This window comes from Temnothorax americanus, unplaced genomic scaffold (assembly GCF_048541705.1).
Source record: "Temnothorax americanus isolate GAGA-0224 unplaced genomic scaffold, ASM4854170v1 Scaffold12, whole genome shotgun sequence".
NCBI classification, from domain to species: domain Eukaryota; kingdom Metazoa; phylum Arthropoda; class Insecta; order Hymenoptera; family Formicidae; genus Temnothorax; species Temnothorax americanus.
In genome coordinates this window covers 4,493,345-4,521,344 of record NW_027509253.1, presented here as the reverse complement: position 1 = coordinate 4,521,344, position 28,000 = coordinate 4,493,345, and the positions used below count along the sequence as shown (strand labels likewise).

At 40.8% G+C, this 28,000-nt stretch overlaps 1 protein-coding gene across 1 annotated transcript; it reads left to right on the top strand.

Moving 5' to 3' along the window:
• On the top strand, nt 1–27,866 carry LOC143893348 (mediator of RNA polymerase II transcription subunit 23-like). Its single transcript, XM_077398607.1, has 24 exons — nt 1–261; nt 355–447; nt 572–816; nt 916–1,048; nt 1,214–1,396; nt 1,532–1,819; nt 2,066–4,211; nt 4,625–4,864; nt 5,262–5,421; nt 5,529–5,816; nt 6,551–6,757; nt 7,268–7,405; nt 8,677–9,092; nt 13,568–13,718; nt 13,839–14,082; nt 14,403–14,471; nt 19,133–19,329; nt 22,711–22,800; nt 22,927–23,107; nt 23,200–23,802; nt 23,944–24,458; nt 24,623–25,076; nt 25,163–25,539; nt 25,659–27,866. The coding sequence occupies exons 2-24, from the start codon at nt 403–405 to the stop codon at nt 25,849–25,851; spliced, it is 7,563 nt and encodes a 2,520-aa protein (XP_077254733.1). The 5' UTR covers nt 1–261; nt 355–402; the 3' UTR covers nt 25,852–27,866.
• Nucleotides 27,867–28,000: the final 134 nt, after the last annotated feature.

Below are 28,000 nucleotides of genomic sequence, written 5' to 3'. Positions count from 1 at the left end.
GATTGAAATCGCTGAGAAATTGAATTTTGACCAAATTTGACAGACTGTCAAGTATACCGAGAGAAGAATTGACATTAGTGTGTGTGTGTGTTTTTTTTAAAGAAATCCATCCTTCGGGTGAAAGGAAGATTAGGTGCTTTTAGCACCTTTTCTCTCCTTTAGATCGTATAGCACTTGAATTTCTGGGATTACTGAAATCACTTCCCTATCCTTTTGACGCGCACAAGCGTCTCTGGCGCGTTAAGTCTAGGTTATGTCTTGGTAAATATGATTTATCAATTAACTTGTTTTTTTTTATTTTTTAGAAAAGTTTGAGAGGACGAAAAGAATTATCTTACAATTGATTCTTTTCAGACATGCGTTAACTTTTCTGATCGTTGAAGATATTACGTAGCTGAGAAGATGAGCAACGAAACTCAGATTACGAGTATCTTGAACGATATCTTGGTAAGAAGATATCGTTTGCTGGATGTATTCTTTCTGCATTCATAATTTCGCCGAGACAGAATCTTAATTTCAGTAATCGAGACGCGGGAAAGATTTCTTCACATTTGTATTTTACATATTTTAGAAAGTAGAAGCGATAGAGGAGGCTTTCAGTTGCGTTCTCGTTCATCATCCCAAGAAGGAGAGCGAGAAGGTGGCGACATGGCATCGAGAACTGAAGACTGCTGTGACCGGATTGACGAAGGAGCAGCAGGAGGCGGCGGTGCGTCAGTTCTTATCGATGGCGGCAGCAATGACGAACCACAGGCGATTACAATTGTTACTGTCGCTACTGGAAAACCTAGTGTATTCAAATTACTTGCCTGCTAGGTACATTTTTAGACGAATGAACGTCTTGCACTTTGTTCGCGCAGCTTTGATTCTTTTTGTCGTGTTAAACTGTTTTCTATGAATTTCTTTTTCTTGCAGACTGGTGTGCGAATGTATTCTGAGTTGCGACAAATTGCAATATCAGTTGGAGGATTTTTGGGTCGAGTGTTTTGTTCTCATTAGACATATCATTGGCGGAGTCGACTACAAGGGAGTCAGAGAAATCATGAAAGTAGGTTCCCATTAACAGTTGTAATGGATTTATCTCATATTTTTAATATGCATTCAAGGGATTGTGATATTTCTCGTAATCTTATTATATAACGTAAGACAAAAGTCTAAAGAGATATATTTCTGTGATATCTTCCAGATATGTTTTTCTGTGTCTTACTTTTAGGGATGCAAAGAAAAGGCCCAAACCATACCAGCCCGATTAGACGCGTCGGTGCAGCCACAACTAAAGGCTTTGGAAAACGTTATTGAATATATCTTCGATAGAAATGCGTGCTTATTGCCGGGTTATTTCATTGTCAACGAGATACAGAAAGCTTATCCCGACAGCAAAAATTGGCCTCATTGGGTAAGTAACTTTAAAATATTAAGAGCAATGAACAAAATGAATAAGATTAAGTGTAAAACACATTTAATGGTTTTTTGAAAAAGTATCTCCCGTTTGTTATCTAGTTTTATCCGTTTTTCGACACGTTTGTTTTAGAAACTGGCAAAGTTGCTCTCGAATTTTGTCGAAAGTTTTCGAAATACTGCGCAAATGGTATCTATAGTGGGACACTCGAAGATGTTGCCAGTGGTTGAGCACACAGGATACGCGGACTATTTGATTAATCCTTGGTTATTGGATCCTACTACATTAAAGTTTTCTCTGAAAGGAAATCTACCTTACGATCCAGATTTACTTAAGCCCCAAACGGAGTTACTTAGATATGTTCTAGAGCAGCCGTACAGCAGAGATATGGTCTGCTCGATGCTCGGTTTGCAGAAACAGGTAAGACGAAATTAAAACACGTGAAACATGAAAATTAATGTGATCCAAGCGTTTCAATTGTCAAGAGACAAAAACGAAGTTGTAACTGTAAGGGTACGCAATAGGATAAATATCTATTTGAGCTTTTTTTTCGTTGGTTCCACATGCCAAGTATATTTCTCGAAAGTTATATATCAGAAAGCACACTGTCGGCTTAATTAACATTGATAGTGATCAATTTAAAAAGGTATTTTATTTGTATAACAGCACAAACAACGATGCATCGTCTTGGAGGAGCAACTCGTGGAGCTCGTCATCCTCGCGATGGAACGATCCGAAAACGAATCTCTGCCAGCAGAGGGAATGGATGGAACAGTGGCCAATCACTGGGTGTGGTTGCACCTGTCTTCGCAACTTATTTACTTCATTCTCTTTCAATTCGCCTGTTTTCCAAGCATCGTTATGGCGATACACGATAAATTAGCCGGTAGAGAATTGAGGAAGGGTAGAGACCATCTGATGTGGGTCCTTCTGCAATTTATTTCGGGTAGCATTCAACGGAATCCGCTGTCGAATTTTTTACCCGTTCTGAAACTGTACGATCTTCTCTATCCGGAGAAGGAACCTCTACCTGTCCCGGATTATACCCAAGCGCTGTGCACTCATCAGATGGCGATAACGTGTATATGGATACATCTATTGAAGAAGGCTCAAACCGAGCCCTGCACTAACATTCACAGGCCCATACCGCACACGCTGAAGGTCCATCATGAGTTTCTGCAGCATCTAGTCATGCCAAATGCTTCTCTGTGCATGGGATCGGATTATCGCATTGCGCTCTTGTGCAACGCGTACTCGACGAATCAGGAGTATTTTAGCAGACCGATGGCGGCGCTCGTGGATACAATTCTGGGTACACAGAAGAATCAACAGCAACAGCCATTGCAGAATCTGCAGAATAACGCGGCGTTGGCGAACGGCCCGACGACGCCGCTTTCAATGTCTATTCTGGATTCTCTAACCGTGCACTCTAAGATGAGCCTGATCCACAGCATTGTTACGCATGTGATCAAACTGGCGCAATCCAAGAGCAACATGGCATTAGCACCGGCACTGGTCGAGACTTATAGCAGATTATTGGTATACACGGAGATCGAGAGTTTGGGCATCAAAGGTTTTATCAGCCAGCTGTTGCCAACGGTATTCAAATCGCATGCCTGGGGAACATTGTACACACTGTTGGAGATGTTCAGCTACAGGATGCACCATATCCAGCCTCATTACAGGGTACAGCTGCTGTCGCATCTACACAGCCTCGCAGCGGTACCGCAGACCAACCAGACGCAGCTTCATTTGTGTGTCGAGAGCACGGCGTTGCGTCTCATTACCGGACTGGGTTCGGCGGAAGTACAACCGCAACTGTCTAGGTTCCTGTCAGAGCCGAAAACCCTCGTGTCTGCTGAATCGGAGGAACTTAATCGAGCATTGGTATTGACACTGGCGCGATCCATGCATGTAACCGGCACCGGTGCCGACAGTCTCAGCGGCACGTGGTGCAAGGAACTGTTGAACACCATCATGCAAAATACGCCGCATTCTTGGGCGAATCACACCCTCCAGTGTTTTCCGCCGGTGTTGAGCGAGTTCTTCCAGCAGAACAGCGTGGCGAAGGAGAACAAGCAACAGATAAAAAAAGCGGTCGAGGAAGAATATAGAAATTGGGCGTCCATGAACAACGAGAACGACATTATCGCGCATTTCTCCGTTCCTGGCACGCCGCCGTTGTTCCTCTGTCTCTTGTGGAAAATGATACTCGAGACCGACCGCATCAGTCCTATAGCGTATAAAATTCTCGAGAGAATCGGCGCCCGTGCGCTTTCGGCTCATCTCAGGAAATTTTGCGATTATCTGGTGTTCGAATTTGCCAACAGTGTTGGCGGTCAGCATGTCAACAAATGCGTCGACACTATTAACGACATGATCTGGAAATACAACATAGTGACCATTGACAGACTTGTACTTTGTCTAGCGTTAAGAACTCAGGAAGGTAATGAGGCTCAAGTGTGCTTCTTCATCATACAATTGTTGCTATTGAAAGCGGCGGAGTTTAGAAACCGTGTACAAGAGTTCGTTAAGGAGAACTCGCCGGAGCATTGGAAACAATCAAATTGGCACGAGAAGCATCTCGCTTTTCACAGGAAGTTCCCAGAAAAGTTTGCGCCGGAGGGTATTATGGAGCAGACTAGTGGCGGGCCAAGTCAGTATCAAAATTTGCCCGTGTACTTTGGGAACGTATGTCTCCGCTTCTTACCGGTTTTTGACATAGTGGTGCACCGATACCTAGAGATACCGCCCGTCATCAAGAGCTTGGAAATACTGTTGGAACACTTGGGCTGTCTGTACAAATTTCACGGTATGTGTCTGATAAAACTTTATCGATTCTATTATAGTAAAACGGAAAGATCTTTCTCTATCATGCATTCATGCAATATAATATTTGTACATATGTATTTATTGTTCCCGAAATGAATGACCATTTTATTGTTACAATAATCTCATATTGTTTCATTTATATAATTTTATCTATTAAAATTAACTTATAAACCGAACTCAAGATTTTTTATTTTACGAATCGACCACTTCTATACGAAGTCACATGTCGTCCCGTACAAAATGATATAAAAAATGTCATATAAATATAAATTGTTCAAATTAGCTATTGAAATGTTCCTTCTTTTTGTTCTATGAAAATGTAATTAAAGCAAGTAAATTTCTTTCGACGGATTGATAAAATTTTGTTCGATTGAAGGCAATTATGATTTTTAGATCGTCCTGTGACATACCTTTACAATACATTGCATTATTACGAAAAGAAGTTGCGAGATCGGCCGTTGTTAAAACGTCGATTGGTATCCGCTGTTTTGGGATCGTTACGAGAAATCAGAGCACCAGGATGGGCACTTTCCGAGGCTTATCAAGTGTACATGACACGCTTCAATGACGATGCAGTGTCATGGATACCAGAATTGGATTATTACATTCGACTTGTACAAAGGATCGTAGAAAGTAAGACAACCAAAGTTTTTGTATCACACGACGATTCATATTTTTACTTCGCTCTTATGATTAATTGTAGTATAAGCTAGATGTAAAAATCGTTATTTTTATACAATTCTAAAATTGTCTTTGAATGGAAATAAATTAAAACTCTATCAAAAGCTTAAAGAAAGTTAATAGGATATCAATAAACTCTGCGCTAGTCTGGCAATATATTTATTAAAAATGAAAATATATAACGGAAAGCAAATGCTGAATTCTTTCTCTGTACTTATTTTTATTCGCAAAATTCTTGATAAATTTTGAGTAGTTTTTAAACGAAAAGAGCAATCCACGAGTTATATCAGAATAACAGAGAGAGTCACTTATCTTATTATTTTAATAATTAAGCATGTATTTGTTAAAGCAATGTCCGGCACGGCTCACTTTCCCGCCACCGACTGGAGATTCAACGAATTCCCAAATCCAGCCGCGCACGCATTGTACGTGACTTGCGTCGAACTTATGGCTCTTCCGGTTGCTCCAGATGCAGTAGCTAACTTTCTATTAGACGTTGTTGCTAAAGGGTATCGTTTTCTTTTATCTTCAAGTTGCATAGTCGGATCACGACGATTCTACTGTTTCAGAACAATATACCGAACTGTTGTGTAACTTTGCTTATTATTTACCTCAGGTACACCGTTGTGCCGCCATGCGAGATACATTTGTGGATAAATTGCGTCGGTTTGTTACTAGCAGCGTTACCAGAATGTTATTGGTCAGCATTGCACAAACGTTTGCTGGAGACCATCAGCAGTCCCGGCTTGGTTAATTGGCAGTACAATAACTTGACGCCATTCCAAATGTTTAACTTCAACATTACGCATAACAACCTGTTAGAAAACAAGTACAGCTACATGCTTGCACTGGCGCATTCTGTGTGGCATCATGCAGGCGTAGGACAGATCACGACAATGCCTCAGTAAGTCTGATATAAATATATATATTTACAAATAACGTTAGGGTATATAGAAAAGTATTGTATACTATGAAAGAAAATTTAAACAAAATTGACATTTTTATAGTTTTTACAAATATAAATTTGTATAATTATATTCTGTTATATTTAACAGAAATGATTGTTTATAATTCGACCCAACTGGCTACATTTATTGAATCTTGATCTTCATATTTTGACCATTGGTTTTGATCCTTCTCAAATGCAATATTTTTTGGTTCTTACATTTATGTTATATGTGCCCATGATTATATATTATTCTTGTATTGAATTTGTGATTTATAGATTTGCACTTGAAAAGAAGCAAATGGACGAAACGTTGAAGATTAAGATTCAATAAATGGGTTGAATTAAACAAATAGGGAATAGTGAGAGAGGCAATCGGAGCCACGCGCGGTAATTGTTGCGCAATCAATATATAGTCAATAAGATATATTTCTTTGTGTCATCTTCTGAATATGTATTGACTAATATATTTTATCTTATTGCCTATATATTGATCGCGCAATAATTATCGCGCGCGGCTCCGATTGCCTCTCTCACTATTCCCTATTTGATTTATTCAGGAGAGCCTATACTTAGTTTATTATTGAATTAAACAATTATTTTGTTAGATATTACTGACAGAGCAAAATATTATTTTCTGTTTGTTATATTTAATTTATCGTATTTTGTTACGAATTAATAAATAACTTCAGGTTTATCAAGGAGAAACTTCAGCCGGTTGTAAGCAGCGAGGAACAATTAATATACGCTTGCCACCTAATCGGTCCCACTCTAGCGAGGTTTAACGCGGAGCGGCCACATTGCGTGGTCGAGCTTGCAGTCTGCCTGTACGAGATGCTGGAACGAGTTGACCACACTCAAACAACTTTGAATTACATGGATCCAATTTGCGATTTATTGTATCCTTTGCATACGACCGTCAAGCTAGACGAATTTGGAAACAACTTTCGACAATTTTCTTCAATTTTCTTCTTCTTCTTCTTCTTAGAGTCTGTCCTTTTTTACCTTTTTTACTTTTTGAAGATGTAGAAGTGGCACATAGAGTATGTTTTAATTCCTGTAATCAGTAGCGGGATTCTGTAACTCCTTAACGACAGCCTCGGTATCGTTGCGCAAGTATTGTATAAATTATATTAAAAAGTTGCGCAACGATACCGAAACTGTTGATAAGGAGTTACAGGATCCCGCCACAGGTTGGACTCGAGCCCGATTCCTCGCAATTATGAGCCTGGCGCTTTATTCCTAGATCACACTACCATTCCTTCTGTAATTGTCATTAAAGATAAATTTGAGTAACGGGTTCATATATAAAGATTAATTTGACGGGATCTCGCTCTCTGATGCGTTTATCGAGAGACTTTTACGGTGATACGTGTACTCTTTCGTATCTTCCTTAACATTTATGACAGATATCACATCAAGTATATGTTCGTCGGTGATATGACGAAAAACGAGGTGGAGTGTATCATACGGAGGCTGAGGCCAGCGTTGCAAATGAGGCTGCGTTTCATCGCTCACATAAACATTGACGAGATCCATACGTCCTAAGATGTCCACATGCCTGTAAAAGAGGGTTGCCGTCGACGCGACGTGTAATTCAGCATCTCGCCTCAAATCTTCGGCTCGCGGAATCCCGACCTAGGTCGTTCTGGAATTAGAATTATCAATTTTAAATAATAAACGGACGTAAAGCCACTTGCACAATAGGCGATAGCGACAGCGACAAAGTTGCCGACAAAGGTATAGCTTTGTCGGCAACCTTGTCGTTGTCGCTATCGCTATCGCTATCGCGCCTATTGTGCAAGGGGGGCTTAAGGCTGCATCCCCGTGGAGAAAGAAATAGCGGAACGGAATTAAAACGGTATTATTCTGATTAGCTAATCTCCAGGTGGGGGGGGGAGGTTCTCTAGGTGGAATATTCGTCAATCGGAGTAATACCGTTTTAATCCCGTTCCGCTATTTCTTTCTCCACGGGGAGGCAGCTTAAGAAATGTATGCTTCCTACGTTTTTTTAACTCTTTACGAAACGATATCTCTTGTACTTTGATACTTTCAGAGTGTACCCGAAAATAAAGTTTAACATTCGGTAATCGCCCGCTGTTTATCGATGAGCGCGCGTCGTCAACGGTCAACGTCCACACGTCGCACGTCGCGGACTTCTCTTTAAATAGATCGCTCCATTCGCCTCCATTTTTTTTATTTCAAAAATCGGGGAGTCACGTTGAACGTCACGCGTACTCACACACGTAAATCACGTGATAATCGCATCCTAAACAGCACCGTGTCCAGAATCGGGACATAAGACATCTTTAAAATGACTTTGGACACGCGCGCCGTCTGGGACGACACACAATCAACGCGATATACATTCACAGGCATTGCGCAACACGTAATAGCAGCTCAGTTTCACTTCTATCTCTTTTTCCATCGCTTGCAAAATAATTACAATGCGCGGTTTAATTTGGTACATATAAGTCCGTGAATAAAACTTGGAGCTTTTCAAGTAAGAATTACGGGCCACCGTCCGCCATTTACGCTAACTACGACATGCGCTTGTAAAAAAAATTGTTTAAATCAGGTTAGTATCTACGCAATTTATCAACACAGAAAGGAATTTAATTATCATATGCTCGTATAGGCCGCACCTCGTTTTACATCCTACTTTATTTCCGCGGGCGCGCGTTTCTCTTCCCTCTCTTTTTCTCGATATTCTCGACTCGACTCGACGGAGGTCGATTCCCGCGCGGACGCCAATTTTGAATGTTCCCTCTCTTTCCCTCGCCGACGGAAAGCGCCGGAGACGGCCGAGCGTGTGACTCTCGAGTTTCCGCCGGCGCTCTCTCGCGACGACGCGACGACTCGCGACTCGCGAGAGGCGGATTCATGATGGCGCGCGCGTGAAAATCGGTGCCAACAATGCGTATCGAGCGTATCGGCCGTTTGACGTAAAAGTGCCATTGGTTTTGTCTCGAAAGTCTTCAGAAGACGCGCGGTCCTCCCCCGCGAGGACCCTCGAATTCGTTGCTACGAGCGGAACGCCAGTTCCGGAGTCGCGCTCCGCCATAGCTCGCGTCTACGTCCCGTCGTCGGGGCCCCTCGCAGCCATGCAGGCTCAGCAGCAAGCGCCGCAGCAGCAGCAGCAGCAACAGCAGCAGCAGCAGCAGGGCCATCAGCAGATCGCGGGCACCAGCGTGATATTGAAGATGAACGAGATTCAGCAGCTGACCACCGCCGGTACGTCCGAGCCTTTCTTTTTTTTCCCCTTTTTGCTCTTTCCGAAACGAATACGTTGCCAATGGGCACGGCTCCGTCCCTTTTAACCTGGCGCTTGTCCCGCCTTTGTCATACCTCTTTACACTTGTTCGCTCTTTTTGTTCTTTTCCACGGCCGCGGAGAACGACGTGTGCGAAGGCACACGATGCCACGATGCTGCTCCCAGGCAGCGGCAATTTTTATACTTTTCCTCCGTCCGAAGCTCGAGTGTGTCAGCGTGCTTTATTTTCGGTTTATATGACCCGAGATTCGCGTGATGTAAGAAAGTGCAGCAAATGTTTTATTTCTACCGAGAAGTAGATCAACTTTAATCGCGGTTTAACTTGCGTTTCATCTTCGGAGAATTGTTGGAGGAAGGTAAAGAGTAAGTTAAACCCGAGATTAAAGTTAATCTACGTTTTGATAGAGAAGGACACGAGAGAAATAAATATATATATATATATATAAACGTGCGATACGAGCGCGTGCATCAAGCGAACGGAGCAAGCATATGTGTATGAATATGTATATGTATATGTACGTATGTACATACATGAGGCATCTCACTCACGACCTTAATTTCAACGATAGACTGTCCGACCAATTAGAAATTGATTTTTCTGGAGCAAAACTGCTGAGAGAACCATCATTTCTCTAACAACTTTATGTTTTCAACGTTATATGCCGTTTCTCGATTATAGCATCGGTATACTGAGTCTTGAAATTTTATTAAAGTCCATTTGACGCTGAACTAAAAAATATAGAGACAATTATTTCGCGCGAGAACTTTATTTTTTGTTGCTTATTGCTCGGAAAAATTCAGACTATTGGATCTTGATATTTTTGAGAAGGTGGTTTAGATTTTTCACGTTTATCAATGAATCTATTATTGAAATTAAAATCAAGATATGTGTACGGTATGTACGCATATGCGTGCGCTGCGTGCAGAAAATGTAAGAAAAAGTGCAGGTATAAAAAATGTGCTATTAGCTGTTGGAAGCAGTTTGGAAAAAAAAAAAATCTAACGAATCTAATGTTTCTTCAATCTTTATTTTAAACACGGTACGGCCGTCGCCGATATTTAGAGAAAGAGATCAACCTAGCATTTTTGATCGAAGAGGATTTGAGCCGAAGATAAAACCAATACCATTGAAAAATTAAACATTGCGGACGTCACGTTGGATGAGAACATTTGACCTTCCAAAAATTTGTCCCGGGTCTGGAATAAATAAGTGTAATCTACGAAATGTAAATTACATTTACGTTGAATCACACATTTCCGACATTTCGCGTTTGTTACAATGCGAAATGTAACGACACGCGGTCCATATGCGGATTGTAGCTTTCAATTTTACGTACTACAGCTGACAACTTTAAGCAAGCAAAAATAGAAATAATATTTAACGCATTCAAATCCGAGGACAAGTGCGTGTACCGAGTTTTTTTTTCCCCCCCGAAATATGAATTAAATATCATTCGGAGATGGGGATGATTTATGTGTCGTATTTTTAGCGCGATATTCAGGCGCTGAAGTAACAACGATCTCTCCATAAAAATCTTTCATTGTAAATCCCAATTCTGTTCGATATGATCTCCGTTATTGAGTCACATTTTTCCAATTACATCAAATGATGTATAATGTTATTTTCTATTTCGGTATTTATGCGGGTTTTACTCCTTTTACGTCCCTTTTACGGGAGGAAAAATGGAGTTTTCAGTCGGTTAAAACAATTTTATTTCGACCTAAACGTCGACAACGCGTAGTACGATTGGGACAAAAGTATTTTCTTCTCGGGGGATTTTTTTTTTTTTTCCATAAATTCACCGGCATCGGCGTTGTCGGTAAAGCTTTCCTACCCCTCCCCCAATAGCGGATATCTCCCCTCTTCGCTTCCTCCCCTTTCGTTGAACTGCGTTGAACGCGACAATGGAATATTCCACTGGGTGCCTATTCCATCTGCCTTCCGCGCTGAGAGGCGGAGATCTCCCTTCTCTCTCTCTCTCTCCTTCCTTTTTCGCCGCGATAACTTCTCCCGCCTCGGTCTCCCAGAGCACAGGAGCGTGTATAGCGATCGGCAGCAACACGACTGTACGAATGTTAATTTCCACTTCCAAATGATCCACAGGTTGAAACTTAAATTTTTCATCCGTGCGGTTTCAATTAAAAAGAGCAGTCATTAAGCATCGCGATAGCTTGTTACATTTTTGCATCTGGAAGAGACGTCAACAACGCGCGTGCCGATAAACGAATTGTCCGCATTATGACAACAGATTGGCAGCAGATTTGTTCAGATACCGCGCAACGGACTCGGTATCACTTGGGGTCCGCATTGGAATTTGTGATTCGCCGCCGGCAGTGATTTCGCCTGCCAATAGATTCGACAGCAGGATCAATCGTCGGTAGGAACCGCAACAAATGGTGCCGTGGTTGCGAAACAGCAGATTCTCGATTCTCGTCGGTTCCTGCAATCGATATGCCATTATACATTCTGTTAGCTGAGTCTTGTCACACATTTTTGCTGGCATTCTGTCGACAAAATTTGTAGTGGGCACTTTGAAAATCTGTTCCTGACAGATTTCGCTCGGGGTCCGATGCAAATCCAAGCGCGTTATTTTTAAAAATGACACGTTCGAAACTTTTTCACATGTCGAGTTATGTCTTGCGTGTTAAATTGCGTCATTTAACACGTTTAATTGTATCAAATTAGGCGTTAATACGTTCAATCGTGCGTTGAATGACGTGATTTAAAACGGCAAGAGGATTTGCAGCGTGTTGTCTCGGAAATTAACGACCAAAAGATGCATGAGATTAAACTCGCTCTGTTTTGAAGGAAACGTTTTCACGATGGGCGAGGGTTGACTCCATTTTTGAAAACGGAGTACGATTCTTCATTCTTCCAGTCGTTCTTTGCACCCAATCATCATCACAGTGCGGCGATAAAATCGATTTTGCATCTAACTTTAGCTATTACGAATTAAATTACTTGTGCAATTAATTTCATAACTTTAATTTAGTTATACAACTACATGGTTTTTAGAATAATCGACTTTTTTTTTTTTAAACGCGAGAAAACATATAGCGTAGTTTTTCTTCCTTCAAAGAAAAGTGAGTTTTTTTTCTGAAACGACGACGAACGAAGACATCCACGATGCGCGACAGCATGTCGATACGCCCCTGAAGTTTCCCCTCGCCGCTCCGCCGTCCTTTTCGTTCCAATCTGACACGTCAGTCCGCTGCAGCGCCGACCAATCGGCTCGTCCGTTTCGCCGCCTGCATTCCTGGCGAGCAGGGAGGGAGAGGGTAGAGGGTGAAGAGGGTGAATTAGGCAGAGCGTATGTGTACATGTACATACATACGTATACGTACACAAAGGTGTAGCGCGGTGTAGCGCCGGAGTAAGCGGAGCTCGAGGCATCGAGGCGACGCGTAAGCCGTCGAGTTGCGAGAGATTCACGTTTCACGCCGCTCCGGAACCATTTTCCGCGATATCCGCCGCGATCTGCCGGGGCTCTCGAACCAGCCGGGCTTGAGGCGCGTGCAGGCGAACAAGTTGGCCGCGAGTTTCCGCGCGAAAAGGAAAAAAAAAAAAGAGGAAACTTTCCGTATTTAAGTACATCGCGAATACTCGCCGGCGTCTCGAAGATGAGCGTGATGCACGTCGCGGAGAAAAAGGGCAGCGCGCTGAAGGGCTCCAACGCGCTGATCGCGACCATGGAGAACGAGGACGGCGACTGGCAGACCGGGCAGAACCTCCTGCTGGTCGCCCAGGACGCCCAGGGCAAGGAGATCATCAACCTGACCGACAATCAGACCATCAACGTGGCTGTGGATACCTATTGTTCGTACACTTCCTGGATGTCTCTCTCTCTCTCTCTCTCTCTCTCTCTCTCTCTCTCTCTCTCTCTCTCTCTCTCTCTCTCTCCCCCCCCTCTCTCTCTCTCTCTCTCTCTCTCTCGTCAAGGGCTTTTCGACGGGGTTGCGAGGGGCGAGACCGGCCCGATCCTGGGTGTCGCGTTTTGTAGTCGAATGCAAATTGAATTTAAATTTGCGATCGATAGCGCACATGATGCAAATCCGCTTGACGTTGATTCGATACCTTTGTTCCCTGCCATATTTTTTTACTATATTTTGAGCACCGCGAGAGGGGAGATTATAATTCTCTTTGTTTGGTCCCTCATTTCTCCAGGAACGCGAAACGAGCATTCTTTACATAAAACTAAGTCTTATGTACACTTTTTTTTTATTGCTGTAGGATTTTTACAGTGAGACTCGCTTATCGAGAAACGACGGAAACATTTTCTACAATTTGCTATTGGATTCTATTATGGTATTGAATAGAAAGTGAATAAAAGATACCGCGCACTAGGGAAATATCTTATTTCTTTGACAAACTTGAGCCAGATATTGATCCAAGTACTCGCAAGTACCTCACGCATTGTCTCGATTCTTGTTTCAGGGTTGCTAGAACTTGCTCACAGGGAATATCAGGCGGGTGATTACGAGAACGCCGAAAGACATTGCATGCAGTTATGGCGACAGGAGACGAACAATACCGGCGTTCTTCTCTTACTTTCCTCCATACATTTCCAATGTAGGAGATTAGAGAAGTAAGTAACTTTTCTCATCTTTTATAGATGTGTATTACATTACAGAGATGGGTATACATTTTTATAAATTAATTGTGTTTTTCGGCATGTAGTATAAAGTCATGATTGTGCACATTCTAGATCTGCACATTATAGCAGCTTAGCGATAAAGCAAAACCCATTGCTGGCGGAGGCGTATAGCAATTTGGGAAATGTATATAAAGAGCGCGGGCAGCTACCGGAAGCGCTGGAGAATTATCGTCATGCCGTCAGGCTGAAACCCGACTTCATCGATGGTTACATCAACTTGGCCGCGGCACTCGTGGCGGCTGGTGACATGGAACAAGCCGTTCAAGCATACGTCACGGCGCTACAATACAATCCCGTGAGAACATCGACATTACGAACATATTTATACAGTTTAACTATTACTTAAATATATGAAACAGAGCATCTGAATGGCTTCTTAGAAATGGCTGCAAAAAAACAAAGTTCTTGCTTGCGAGATAAAGTCGCTTTGCTCTTTATGTGTTAAAGCTATTACGCTAATAAGATTTTTTTTTCTCGTTCTTTGGCTATAGATTCATAAATGCAAAACTTATCGGTTTAGCGCGAAGCAAAAAACATTTCATTATATAAAATATCTTTTATTTTGAATAAGATACAAGTTATGCGGATATAATTTACATATTTTGCCTGTTCCAGGACCTTTATTGCGTGCGGAGTGATCTTGGTAATCTTTTGAAAGCATTAGCAAGACTTGATGAAGCCAAGGTATGCTTTAGAATCATTCTATTAGCTAATAAATTAATCCAACGTGTTACGCACATGTTCGCGAGCGTCTTTACTTCGATCAAGCTACAGACGGCGGAACCGTCGAGTAAGGAATAGAGCACGTTACGCTTCTTGAATTAACAGATTGCCACATAAGTCTCTTTAACTTTAAAAAGAGACTTTTACCTATCCCATCCTGAGAAAATTATATTACCTTTTCCCGAATCCTAGAAATAACGGAAAATAATCATTAATTTTGTGAGCATTTCTGAATCAAGGAGAGAAGAGAGAAATTTACTTTATTTCATCGTACGATATCTTTTGTTCTAATTAGCAAATGTTCCGCCATCCTTGAGTCTTCATTGACATTTCTTGACCGAGTACAAATGCATCGCGCGTATGTGCACGAGCTACAGCGTTTAGTTCTCCGCGAAATGAGCGGACCCGAACGAAATTTGTTCGCGCCGTTACCACGAGAAGCTTTCAGTCCTTGCCAAGCAAAACTTGCAAGCGCGGATGCACGATCTTACGTCGCTGAGATTGATTACAGATTGAGCTTCAAGTTCCAAATCTTGTTTGATAGCTATCTTTTATGGATTAAACGGTATTAAGAAATATTAAGTACGCGATTGCGAGCTCTATCAGCGGATTGAAGATCGTGCGCATTCCTTCATCCTACAAAACCGAAAGAACCGCGTTTTATGTCGTGAGCAGAATTCGATTTTTCGGAGCGACATTAAGCGATGGTTTTAACATAAAACCCTAAACAATATAACGACTTCTGATAGACGCGTTTCAACCCGGATGCTTTGGCAAAAACTTAACGAATTTTTCTCTCCGTTGAAAGTAATACGTTGTCAAAACAGTTTTAAAGATTCGATCGGATATTCCGAGAGAGAAAAATACGAATCTTAAGTTTTTTTTTTTAAATAATTCTTTTTCTTTTTTCGATTTATTATCGTAACAGATTTTAACAGATTTTTTTTAGAATCAAAAGAATAAAGAAATATTTTATAGTGTTTAGGGGATTATTGTCAATTGTAACTGAAGAGAATATTCTTTCTGGCGTTGCGTGTTTTTTTGCAGCAACACTCAAGTGCGTTTTAACTATTTTGAGGAAACTATTCGTAGGGTGTTGCCGCAAATTATAAATTGCTTGCCAGTTCCATCTAAGTGGATTTCAGTTCCGCTGAATCGATACCGATGGTTCTGGCAGCGCGCGAATGTAGCGTATGGGCTGATTTTATCTCTTGTTTGGAATGTGTGAACTTACTGTTACTGCAGCGCACATGCATTACCACGTGCGTGCTTATATGACACTTTCGTGTGATGATGGAAAGAGAGAGAGAGAGAGAGAGAGAGAGAGGGCGAGAATCTATGGTGTGTACGGTAGCGCGAGATCACTTGACCATATTAAATTGAATAGAAAATGATTGTGTCGCGTTAAACCAGCAACGCGATAATACTTGGTCACAGCGACGGTCTGTAATGCGGGAAAAGACCACGGAGTTCACGTAATAACGAAGGTAATGTTACCATTATAAAGCTACTTCTAAGTAATATTAATATGATTGAATAATCGCATGAGATCATTAAACTTGCCGGACCTTTATATCTTGCTTTCCGAATCCATATGACTATGATCTATCGTTAATCGGTCAAGTGGTCTATTTTTGCAGCGCGGCGCGGCAACGACCGGGTGAGGGTGTATCTATAAATACTATAGTCGTTATTCTCTTTTCGTTTGCATCTCCTGATTTCTGGCAAATGGCAAATGTTTCGATGCACGTTTAACAAGTTACGATTTATAGATATGCCCCTACTCGATCCTGAAAATGACAGCAATGAGGAAAGCTTCCCGTTACGCTCCCGCTATTCCTGAGAACTGGCTGGTACGCTCGTTCGTTTCTTGCCGAGCTCCCTCAGCCATCTACTTTGTACCGACAAACGCGAGATAACGTAACGCGACTCTTTCGCACTGTTTTGTTTTCCACGGTAACATTTGATGATCGATAGAATTAATAAAATGTTCGTTAAAAAGGAGAGAAATGCGCAGTCCCCGAGTTCGGCGATCGCGCGAAAGAAACGGGAAACAGCAGCAGCTGGCTGGATGAGTTCGACGAGGCGTGTCCTTCGCAGGCACGTGAATTATCAAATTCTTTGTGTACACAAATATACAGAAAAAGTAGAGAAAAAAGAGATGAGATAAAAGATAAAAGACAAAGATTGAGGCGAAGAGTAATCAGTGAAGAGACATTAACGCAGCTGTCTTATTGTTGTGGATGGGATGATCAACTCTAGGAGGGGATGTGCAGGAGCAGTGTGAGGTTGGTTGGTTACCGTGCCGGTTCCTTCGTCAAAGGGTGAATCTGAATCTGGTTATTCAGTAACACACTGTCTCTCGGTCTAAGTTTATTATGAGAGCTTGCAAGCCGTACCTACCGAGTCAACCTACCGAAGGGTACACTGCAGGTAAAGTAATTCCCACGGCCGGTCTCTAAAAACCCTCCAAATCCTTTTCAACCCGTCCCGTCAACGAGCAAAAAAAATCAGAAATATCCCTCATCCTATCCTGTTGGGTATCGTGAAGTGATTTTACGAAAGAAACCGTTATACGTTGATTATTCCTAGATTTACATATAACATCCATATAGCATTATGCGACCGGTTTTTTTTCTTTTTTTTTTAGTTTGCTTAAATGGACTTTGAGATCTTACGCAAACAAGACTTTTGGATTTATATAATGATATGATATTATTATCTCTGTATCACAATATCATTATTCAGATTCATCGCTTGTCTTATAATAACATTTATATTCTTGTCGTTAAAGTTATTTTTAAAACTGATATACTCTGAATATATATATATTTTTTTTTCGCGTTTGATATATTTATTAATACTAATTTTTGAAATGTTTTAATAGCAAGCAGTTTGTTGCATTTTTTTTTATTAATTGGTTAATTTTTTCGATATACCTTCTTACTACCTTTTATCGGAAAGTACAGATTATTATAATCGCGATGGAACTCAACTCATTTGCATTATATCGCATATTCGGGTACAACAAAATCACGTATTCTCCAATTCCTTTTCCATTCTTTTTTTTTCTCCTTTAATTCCAGGTACTCCGAACCTTACAGAGACCGGTCAACTGTAAATGCCCTCTTATTGTTTAGGTACGGATTATACTCTGTTCAATATTAACGCAGCCCGCCTCTCGGCACGCGCGATGATTGTCCACGCTGTATCCTTAGAATCGTCATCTTGTCGTCGGAAGTCCTTGCGATCGTCCCTCTCTAGAGATCGAAATTGCTTTCTCATTGATAAGCCTTCCTTTCGTCAATCGCGAGTCCAGAGGAGATTGAGAGTCGACTTGATTTTAGCGTACGACCTTCAGCGTGCGGTCGAGTCCGCCGGACGCATTTCGGGGACTCCACGTGCACCCGAAAGTCGCGCGTTCCCAAGATGACGGCTCTAGCGCGCACCTCGATACCTTTTACTCCCGGACCTACCCCCCCCCCCCGAGTCCCATCCGAGAATGAATTGTTGACCATTCGCGAGGCAACCCTCGTTCATTCTGTTTCCATTCCTTGCCTCTTTCTTGCCCTCGACGAGCACGAGGAGGGTGAACTTCAAGATCGACGGCATTGAGGGACCAAGGAAGAATCCAAAAATCGAATGAATCACGAAGGTGGCAATTATAAAGAAACAACGTGGCACGATATAGCAAGGAAATATTCGTCGGACATTGTTAATTTGCTTTTTTTACATCTCTAATACACACATATATGTATTAGAGAGATTTCACAGATTTCACAGATATACTTTTGTTTTCAGGAAGATTTATTTATGTAGATCGTAGTAGAAAACTTCTTGATACTTGGCGTTGTTAGCGCATAATTTTTAATGTATGGTTTTACACAGGTTTTTATACTTCTACACAGATTTTTGGTTTTACATATTTTTGTTCGGATCATCATTTTCACAGATATCTGCCTGGATTTTTGCTTCCGCTGATCTTTGATTTCACGATATATTAAATCTAGTTAAACATCTTATGATATTCTCTTCCGACTTTTTTATTACCTTTTACTGCACTTGCATCAAACAGGATGTTGGAAAATGGTGTAGAAATCAAGGTGTTTACAGTACTCACTAACAAAATTATGTTAATGTTAACATTAACGAAAAATTCATGCAGGATTAATAACAATTTTCATTAAATATTAAAAAGAAACTTTTGACAAGTCTCCAACAATCTTCCATATTCTTGAAGTCAATATAATGCTGAAACTTGGAGAAATGATAATCTATCTCGCTAACATAATTATCCGATAACAAAAAAATCATGAAGAGATTTGAGCAGCTCTAAAGTGACATCGAAACTGTCCAACGTTTGAAGATGGGGTGGAGAGGCATGGCGAGGAAAGGAAACAGAAGTGATGTAGAGTGGCAAAATATGTTCTTGTTCCTTCGAGATTAACGACGAGCGGATGAAGGGAGAGAGAAAGAAAGACCGAAAGGGAGAGCGTGTGTGTGTGAGAGAGAGAGAGAGAGAGAAGCTGCGGCGCGGCGATGGGAGGTCGGGCATATCGCGCGGCGCGCGTCTCTTTGGGTTCGCGAATAAAGCTTCTGTAAACTGCATTCTGTTTCTCTAGGCCTGCTACTTGAAGGCAATCGAGACACGACCGGACTTTGCGGTTGCCTGGAGCAATCTCGGCTGCGTGTTCAACGCGCAAGGAGAAATATGGTTGGCGATACACCATTTCGAAAAGGCTGTTGCTCTGGATCCCAACTTTTTAGATGCGTACATCAATCTTGGGAATGTGTTGAAGGAAGCTAGGATTTTTGACAGGTTTGTTAATTGATAATTTAATCAATCATTCTTTTTTTTATTTCTTCAATAACACGAGTCGTGTGGTAATCCCAGGTAGTTAAATATGTTGAAAACATGTTTCGCAAGGTGTTTGCTACAAATTCCCTCGACGGAATGCCAACAGAAGTATAATTGAATCGGTTATTATGATAGCAGATTGAACGTAGAGATTGAGCAGAGAATTTGTCGTTTCGTAATCATTAAATGTTACGAAACTCAGATTATGTCAGTAGGTTCTACTGGCGGAACACGAACTTAAAACGTACACGTAGTTGATGCCGATCTGCTGCAATATTTTACTACAATCTGATGGCTAACTAGGAGCATATTGCTAATATTTTACTCACTGAGACTGATATTGTTAAGAAAGAATTTATTTCAAATAGTAAGTGATATATCAATAGCGAAACTTTTCAAAATTACAATCTTTTCTACATTTGTATACGTTTACTATACATTTAATGTATATACAATATAAAAATTTGAAAGTTAAGTGGGACGATTTGGCACAAGTTTAGCGAATAAAACGTACAATTTATAAAACGTCTTTCCATCTCATGTTCAAATCTCGTCATCTTCAAATTAATATTTGTCACGAGAATTTAAATGACTTAGATTTGTAAAAAATGATACACGAAGAAATATCACACGCACAGTGTTGATCAACCAACGTCTTGAAATTCTCATCGTCGTCGGTTTTAAAGTCTGTGCGAGATTAAAAGTGGCTTTAGTTATTCCATTGATGTACTAATCACGTAAAAATCAATGGCAGTCCAAAGCCATACATTCTTTTGTTTTAAGCAATTTTACTATTGTATTACTGTTTTCTCTTTTGACGCGAGTATAGAAATTATATTGCAGTATAAATAGTATTTCTGAGTTGTTGATATTTTTAATTCAAGAGAAAGGAAATATTGAATGGCAAAATTTATATAAGTGGACTTAACATTCGCGTTGCACTTGGAAATAGGCGGGTACGGCGCATGAGCTGTCGAGTCAGCACCGAGGATCGATATTCATGTAACATCCTTTTCAAGTTCATCGTCCTCTGCATTCGAACGAGAATTCGGACAATGCACCGTTTCTCTTCAAATGCAATTTTTAAACACGGAGCATCACGCGCGGTTACACTCGTATTCGCATTAGTCCACAGCGGATTTTAACTATTTTATTAATGTTCCTCGTACCGAAAATGCTCTCAATTTTACAAAGGCTTTACTAGAGATCCACATATCTGCATATTATCACATTTTTATTCTTAATTTCCACATTTTTGCATGTAAATGTGATATGATTGTATAAAACTGCTCCCGTAACACATTTGTTTCTTATCCTTCTCTTTAACTACATCTGATGCCTGTTTGCCTATTGATCGTTAAAACTCGTCGAAAGAAATAATAGATATTTTGACGTCTTTTGTAATACTATCTCCTTCCGTCTACGCGGTCGATATTGCCAAATACCACTTTTACATCTAAATATTTTAATCCTTGATTAATATATTAAAATATTTCGTTATCACGGTTGATATTAAGGCAATTATAGTGTAGTACAAAGTAATATTTATTAATTAAAGTAATTTAAATCGACCGTGACTGGCAATATATAACGTCTTTCCGATATGAACATTGAAAAAACTGTGAGCCAACTTGGTTTGTCGGATTCACACAGCACTTTTTCGGATCAATCATCGAGACATTATTAATTTCGACCATGGGTTTTGGTCAGTTGATGTAATTTCTAAATTAAATAGTTTAAATTTTTATTGCGAAAAATATTAACCCAGCCAGGGAAATTAATAATGTCTCGATGATTGATCCGAAAAAGTGCTGTGTGAATCCGACAAACCAAGTTGGCTCACAGTTTTTTCAATGTTCATATCGGAAAGACGTTATATATTGCCAGTCACGGTCGATTTAAATTACTTTAATTGTTATTCTATACTGGCAAAAGAAATTTATTATTCTGTAATATTTATTTTTGTGCACTTATTTTTTTGCTCTTTTCTTATTGGTCTATAATAATATGTATGTAAGTATGACTTCAAATAAAAACCAACTAAAATAAAAGAATCTATAAAATGTAATTGATTGAGAATAATGGATTCGTTAAATGCCTTTATCGAGCTCCGAGGGCTGCTCACGCATAAAGTGGGAGGAATTCGAGGACAACTATCGATTCAAAAGCCGCTCCGCCCCCATTGGAGCCCTTCGCCTCCCCCGGTTGTGGGAGGATACGCGTGCCCGTTCAGCTTTCGTTCGCTCGCTCGCCTCGAGTTAAGCGGCTTTCCTCTGGCTGCTAGCATCTCCCGGAGCTGATCCACCTCCCGGGATCCGCACGACGAAGGATCCGCGCTTGTGTAATTCCTGCTTTAACTCCTGCCGCCTATAGATATCTGTGGATCCTAGGATAAGTGAATCCTAGATCCACGTGTGGATCTGCGCAGTTCCGTGCTCGTGTGATTTTTATTTCAATTTCTGCGCTTGAATAACCAGCGAATCGCAGATCCGCGTATCCAAGGATCCGTATACTGAGATGTACCTTTCGTTTTAACGCGCTCATTAAGAATATTGGTGGGCCCAAATTGGTGAAAACGTGAGAGATATAAAAAAATCTTGTATCTTCAAATTCGTTTATTCAGAAAGCTGCGTATTATGCAATTTCTACAATTTAAGAATTGTGCTTGGAATTATCCAAAAAGATTGGATTGGACCAATGTCGGTTGTCGGAAGGACTGTCCGTTTCTAAAAAATCTGTGGCTTCGACATTTTGTGCTTTATAAAAATCCAATGTTCCCGACGCTTTTAAAAATTCTCATTTCCGCGCATCCTGCATGACGTCGTGCTTTTCAAGAAATCCTTCTCCTGAAAATCCTTAGATTCAGGATTCTCTCGCATCCCTGTCTCTAAGGATTTGTTCACCTAACGTGCCGCGTCGTCAAAGATCCTTCCTTCACGCTCGGATCCGTGGCCTCTGGGATCCGCGGATCCAAGACAGCCGGGATGGGGAAGGAATGGACTGCCAGTGCGTGGTCGTCTATACGGTGATCTCGCCCTCGACTACTATCGCGCCCGCGCTCCGCGTTCAAATAGAGGATACTATCGCGCGACCTTCCACCTCTGGATGCGTCTCCTGGATCAGGCGCTTCGTTAAAAGGTTCATCAGACTCGTCTCTGTAGCGCTGGGAGCTATATTAACTAGTTTCTGCAATTATCGATCGAATCGAATAAAGAAAGAAAGTATAGGGTTTATTTAATATTATTTAATATTATATACCTGACCCCCTTTCATAAGCTGAGCCTTTACCGTGAAGAACAATCTGAAATCAACGATTGTTCTCAATTATCAATTGTGTTACAGAGCTGTAGCTGCATATCTCCGTGCGTTGAACCTCAGCCCTAACAATGCAGTTGTACATGGAAATTTGGCCTGCGTTTATTATGAACAAGGGTGAGTTGATATTTTACGTTTGCATTTACAACGGGAATTTACGATAGGTTTAACGTAATTTTAGTCAAACAAACATTTACGGTCTTTCGAGAAAAATAAGTAATAGCAAATCGTGTAATATTGTAGGCTCATCGATCTGGCCATTGATACGTATCGTCGTGCTATTGAATTGCAACCCAATTTTCCTGATGCGTACTGCAATCTGGCGAACGCTCTCAAAGAAAAGGGACAAGTGGTCGAAGCGGAAGAATGTTACAATACCGCCCTCCGGCTTTGTCCCACACACGCGGACTCTCTTAATAACTTGGTACGAAATGATGACATTTTAACTGTAAAAGAATGATTAATGCCGGAAGGATAATTAAATTATGTAGTTTATAAATGAAATGGTTTCTTTAGGCCAACATAAAACGCGAGCAAGGCTACATCGAGGAGGCAACTCGCTTGTATCTTAAAGCCCTGGAAGTATTTCCTGAGTTTGCGGCCGCCCACAGCAATCTCGCTTCTGTCTTGCAGCAGCAAGGCAAACTGAACGAGGCACTGATGCATTATAAGGAAGCAATTCGCATACAACCGACCTTTGCAGATGCTTACTCGAACATGGGAAACACGCTGAAAGAGATGCAGGATATACAAGGCGCTTTACAGTGCTACACTCGGGCCATCCAAATCAATCCGGCCTTCGCTGACGCTCATTCCAATTTGGCATCGATCCACAAGGATTCCGGCAACATTCCCGAAGCGATTCAATCTTACAGAACAGCGCTGAAGTTGAAGCCTGACTTTCCGGACGCTTATTGCAATTTGGCGCACTGTTTGCAAATTGTCTGCGACTGGACCGATTACGAAGCTAGGATGAAGAAGTTGGTGTCTATTGTTGCTGAGCAATTAGACAAGAACAGGCTGCCCAGTGTGCATCCACATCATTCCATGCTTTATCCTTTGTCTCACGAGTTTCGGAAAGCTATCGCTGCTCGGCATGCTAATCTTTGCATAGAGAAAGTAAGTCCGCTTACCCCTAATTCAGTAAATCTTTTTACAGCAATCACACATTCTATTGAGAATAATTAATATTCTATTCTGTTCACTGTTCCATAAATATTTTGACCAATAATTACTTACGAATAAATTTATACGTTGCAGATTCATGTTCTTCACAAACAGCCATACAAATACCCGCGTGCGATGAGCGCCCGATTGAAGATTGGATATGTCTCGTCGGACTTCGGCAATCATCCGACTAGCCACTTGATGCAATCAATACCTGGCTTACACGATCGTGAGAAAGTCGAGATCTTCTGCTATGCGCTTAGCGCGGATGATGGCACGACTTTTCGTTCGAAGATAGCACGAGAGTCCGAACATTTCATCGATCTCTCTCAGATTCCGTGCAACGGCAAGGCCGCCGACCGCATCAATGCCGATGGCATTCACATTCTGGTGAACATGAACGGTTATACGAAAGGCGCCAGAAACGAGATCTTTGCTTTGCGACCAGCGCCAATACAGGTCATGTGGCTGGGTTATCCTGGTACCTCCGGCGCAAGTTTCATGGACTATCTCATCACGGACGAGGTCACCTCGCCGTTGGAACTCGCCAGTCAATACAGCGAGAAACTCGCCTACATGCCGCACACTTATTTCATCGGCGATCACAAGTAAGTAAACTTCTTCATTCATTCGCGAATTTTTTTAATAGATAAAGATTTTACAAGAACGCAACTATGAAATTTAAAAATTACATAGCTGCGTTCTTGTAAAATCTTATTTCACAAAAATTGTACAATTTGGCTGTTTATTGAAATTACTTATTTCTTCTTAGGCAAATGTTTCCTCATCTGAAGGAACGTTTAATCTTAACGGATAAGTTGAATCTTAAGGGCAAAGTAGCTGACAACGTGGCAGTAATCAATGCCACGGATCTCTCTCCGATGATTGAGAATACTTTGATAAAAGAGATTCGCGAGGTAATTGTGCCAGACGCTAAAAAGCAACCTGTCGAGATCTCGCTCAAAGTTGCCGAGTTACCGACTACCACCCCGATCGAAACGATGATCGCTTCCGGTCAGTGTCAGATGTCCGTGAACGGCGTCGTGGTGCAAAATGGTATGGCCACGACACAGGTGAACAACAAAACTGCCACGGGCGAGGAGGTGCCTCAGAACATTGTGATCACAACCAGGCAGCAATACGGCTTGCCGGAAGATGCTGTCGTTTATTGCAACTTTAATCAGTTATACAAAATTGATCCACTTACTCTTCACATGTGGGCACATGTGAGTAACGACGAAGCAATTTTGTGAAACATTGTACATTTTCACGTACATACAGCCAAGTTGAATATCCAACCATTTGATTTTAGATATTGAAACACGTGCCAAATTCCGTGCTGTGGCTGCTACGCTTTCCGGCGGTCGGCGAACCCAATCTCCAAGCAACGGCGCAACAATTGGGTCTAACGCCCGGCAGAATCCTATTCAGCAATGTCGCTGCTAAGGAGGAACACGTGAGACGAGGCCAGTTGGCCGACGTATGTCTAGATACGCCACTCTGCAATGGACACACAACCAGTATGGATGTTTTGTGGACCGGAACGCCGGTGGTTACACTACCGGGAGAAACTCTAGCCTCCCGTGTCGCAGCTAGTCAATTAAACACTCTTGGCTGTCCCGAATTGGTAGCGCGAACGCGGCAGGAATATCAAGATATCGCTGTTCGACTGGGTACCGATAGAGAATAGTAAGTATTTCGACATCTGTATGACATTCCTGTTTAGAAATTGTATAAAGGTTTTTTTTCAATAGAATGTAACATATGAAAGATTGACAACGTAATAAACTTTATCTTTTGTTTTCCAGCTTAAAAGCAACAAGAGTTAAGGTTTGGAAGGCTCGATCAGAAAGCCCACTGTTTAATTGCAAGCTGTACGCCATGGGCATGGAGATGTTGTATACAAAAATGTACGAACGTTACGCGCATGGAGAAAATCCTGATCACGTTTCAGCTGTCGATAAGAACGACAGTCAAAAGTCATTGAGCATATCTTCTTAAAACACTCGACAACTTGTGTCACAATTATTTACTCAGCTTCAAGTTTGCGATTAACGATTTCTCTTCCCTGGAAATTTTAGCATTTGCATGGTTAATATATCTATTTCCAATGCGGTCTCATATAAATTTTTGTGTCTCTACTGACTGTTTTGTATAATGAATTCACGGAGCTTAGATTTGACGATAAATATTAATATTTACATTTACACAAGATTTCGTATGATCCTCATGTTCTATTCTTTTTTAATGATTTTCTTAATGATATTTGCGCGTTCGATTAACAATCAATTCAATCTCATTTTGTGATAAATTGACGAAATTATGGAAAGCCGATTTGATTTACACCTGTACAAAATTTAAAGAAGTATTGAAAACAGTAGGAATAGGAAGTATTGGTAAATATTCTCTTACCTCTGTAGAGAAACAGTGTTTCTAATATCTCATTTTTTATTTATGCTTTTCTGCAAAATAATATCTAAATAAAATTATTGGCAGTGGATTTTTATCGAATTATCAAAAATCGTTGAGAAAAAAATCTTAAATTTTGATGCTCTAAGCTCCAAGAATTTTAGGGAATTGTAAAAAAGTTGAATGTCTTAAAAATTAGACATCAAGAACTTTGAAAGAAGTTAATATGCGAATTTTTATTTCTAATTTACAATTTTATCGCAAGTTGCGTTACTATAAACTGCAATCGAGAATCCACTGTTGCACATTTTGCTTATGTTATTGCAATTACCGCGTGAATTTGACGGTGAACGTGCTCTATCGAAATATCCTCGCTTTCTGTAGGCGATCCTTTAACGCGGAAATACTCTGCGCGTGTGATTTGCTGAAGAACGCAGGGATACTGAACAAAGATTAGAGTTAATAGAGTTTTTCCCCCACATACTTTATCGTTCTCTTTTCGCTATCGCAAAAGTAATAAAGGCTGCAGGCTTTGATCTTCGATATTTACGACTCTAAAATTTGAAAGTTTGGAGAGACCCTGAGAGACAAAAAGCCAAAAGGAAAAGAGACAAGGCGTAAAATCTTGTCACTTCAAATTCCAGTAAATCAAGAATAAAAAACGCCAAGGATCCAATAATTCAAATAAAGACTTGAAAATATCTCCAAATTGAAATATTTTTTCAATCGAGATTTCAAGGACATATAAATAATTAAATTGCTGAAGATCTTGGAGATAAAAGAATCGGAAGAATTTAGAGAGAGAAAAAGAGTGTCAAAAAAATGGATCTAAAAATTACAGATCTCTAGGAGTTTTTGGGTAGTTGAATGCAGAGGCTGAATATCGAAATAGTTTGGCAGGTAATCGGTATCACATATACTTCTATTTTCATAAAATGGTAATGTTAAAAGCTTTTAAATATATTCGGTATTTGATGTCTAATGTCAGTAATAATCAAGTTTTTATAAGAATAAAAGTGTATACGATACAATCGTTAACGAGTCATTTCGGTATTCATTCTTTGAAATCGGGATCCTCCAAGCGTCCGAAGAACGAGGCGTTTACTTATCGGCCACGGACAGCGTATAACACAACTGTATTATATCAAACGACTAATGATAATGTTCATGTAAATATTAAGGATAATTGTTAATTATTTACGTTAGTCCAATAGCGGATGTTGTGCGATTTGTGGTACTGACGAAATGTGTAGAGAGATAAGAAAAAAAAATATATCGGACTGTAGCGAACTGATGTATGTGTAGAGAATAAAAAAAGAACGATGAAACGAAACGATCTTTCACAGTTTGTGCGTCGAGCCTGTGACAGTTGAGACATTCGTGTCGACACTTTTAACGTCAGTAGTGCGATGACCTTAACGATAGTCGATCTCGAGAGCCGTGCCCTCCGAAGGGCAGCGAGTACTAAGGGATTAAATTGCGTTTTTAATGTAATAATCGCTCAAGTATAACTGTATTATATTTTCAATATACTTATGCTCCGAATTTAAATATAATCCCCATCGTTGTATTTAATTAAATTTAAATAAATCTGGGTTATGAGAGAATTGATCACGGCCGGTGAAGTCTATCGTGATTCGAGGCACGCCGTTGGAGAATCGGAATCGCCGAGAGGGGCATTATCGAGGAATGTGCAATAACTTCGTTATCCATCGGATGATTTTGCGTTTACACGCCTATA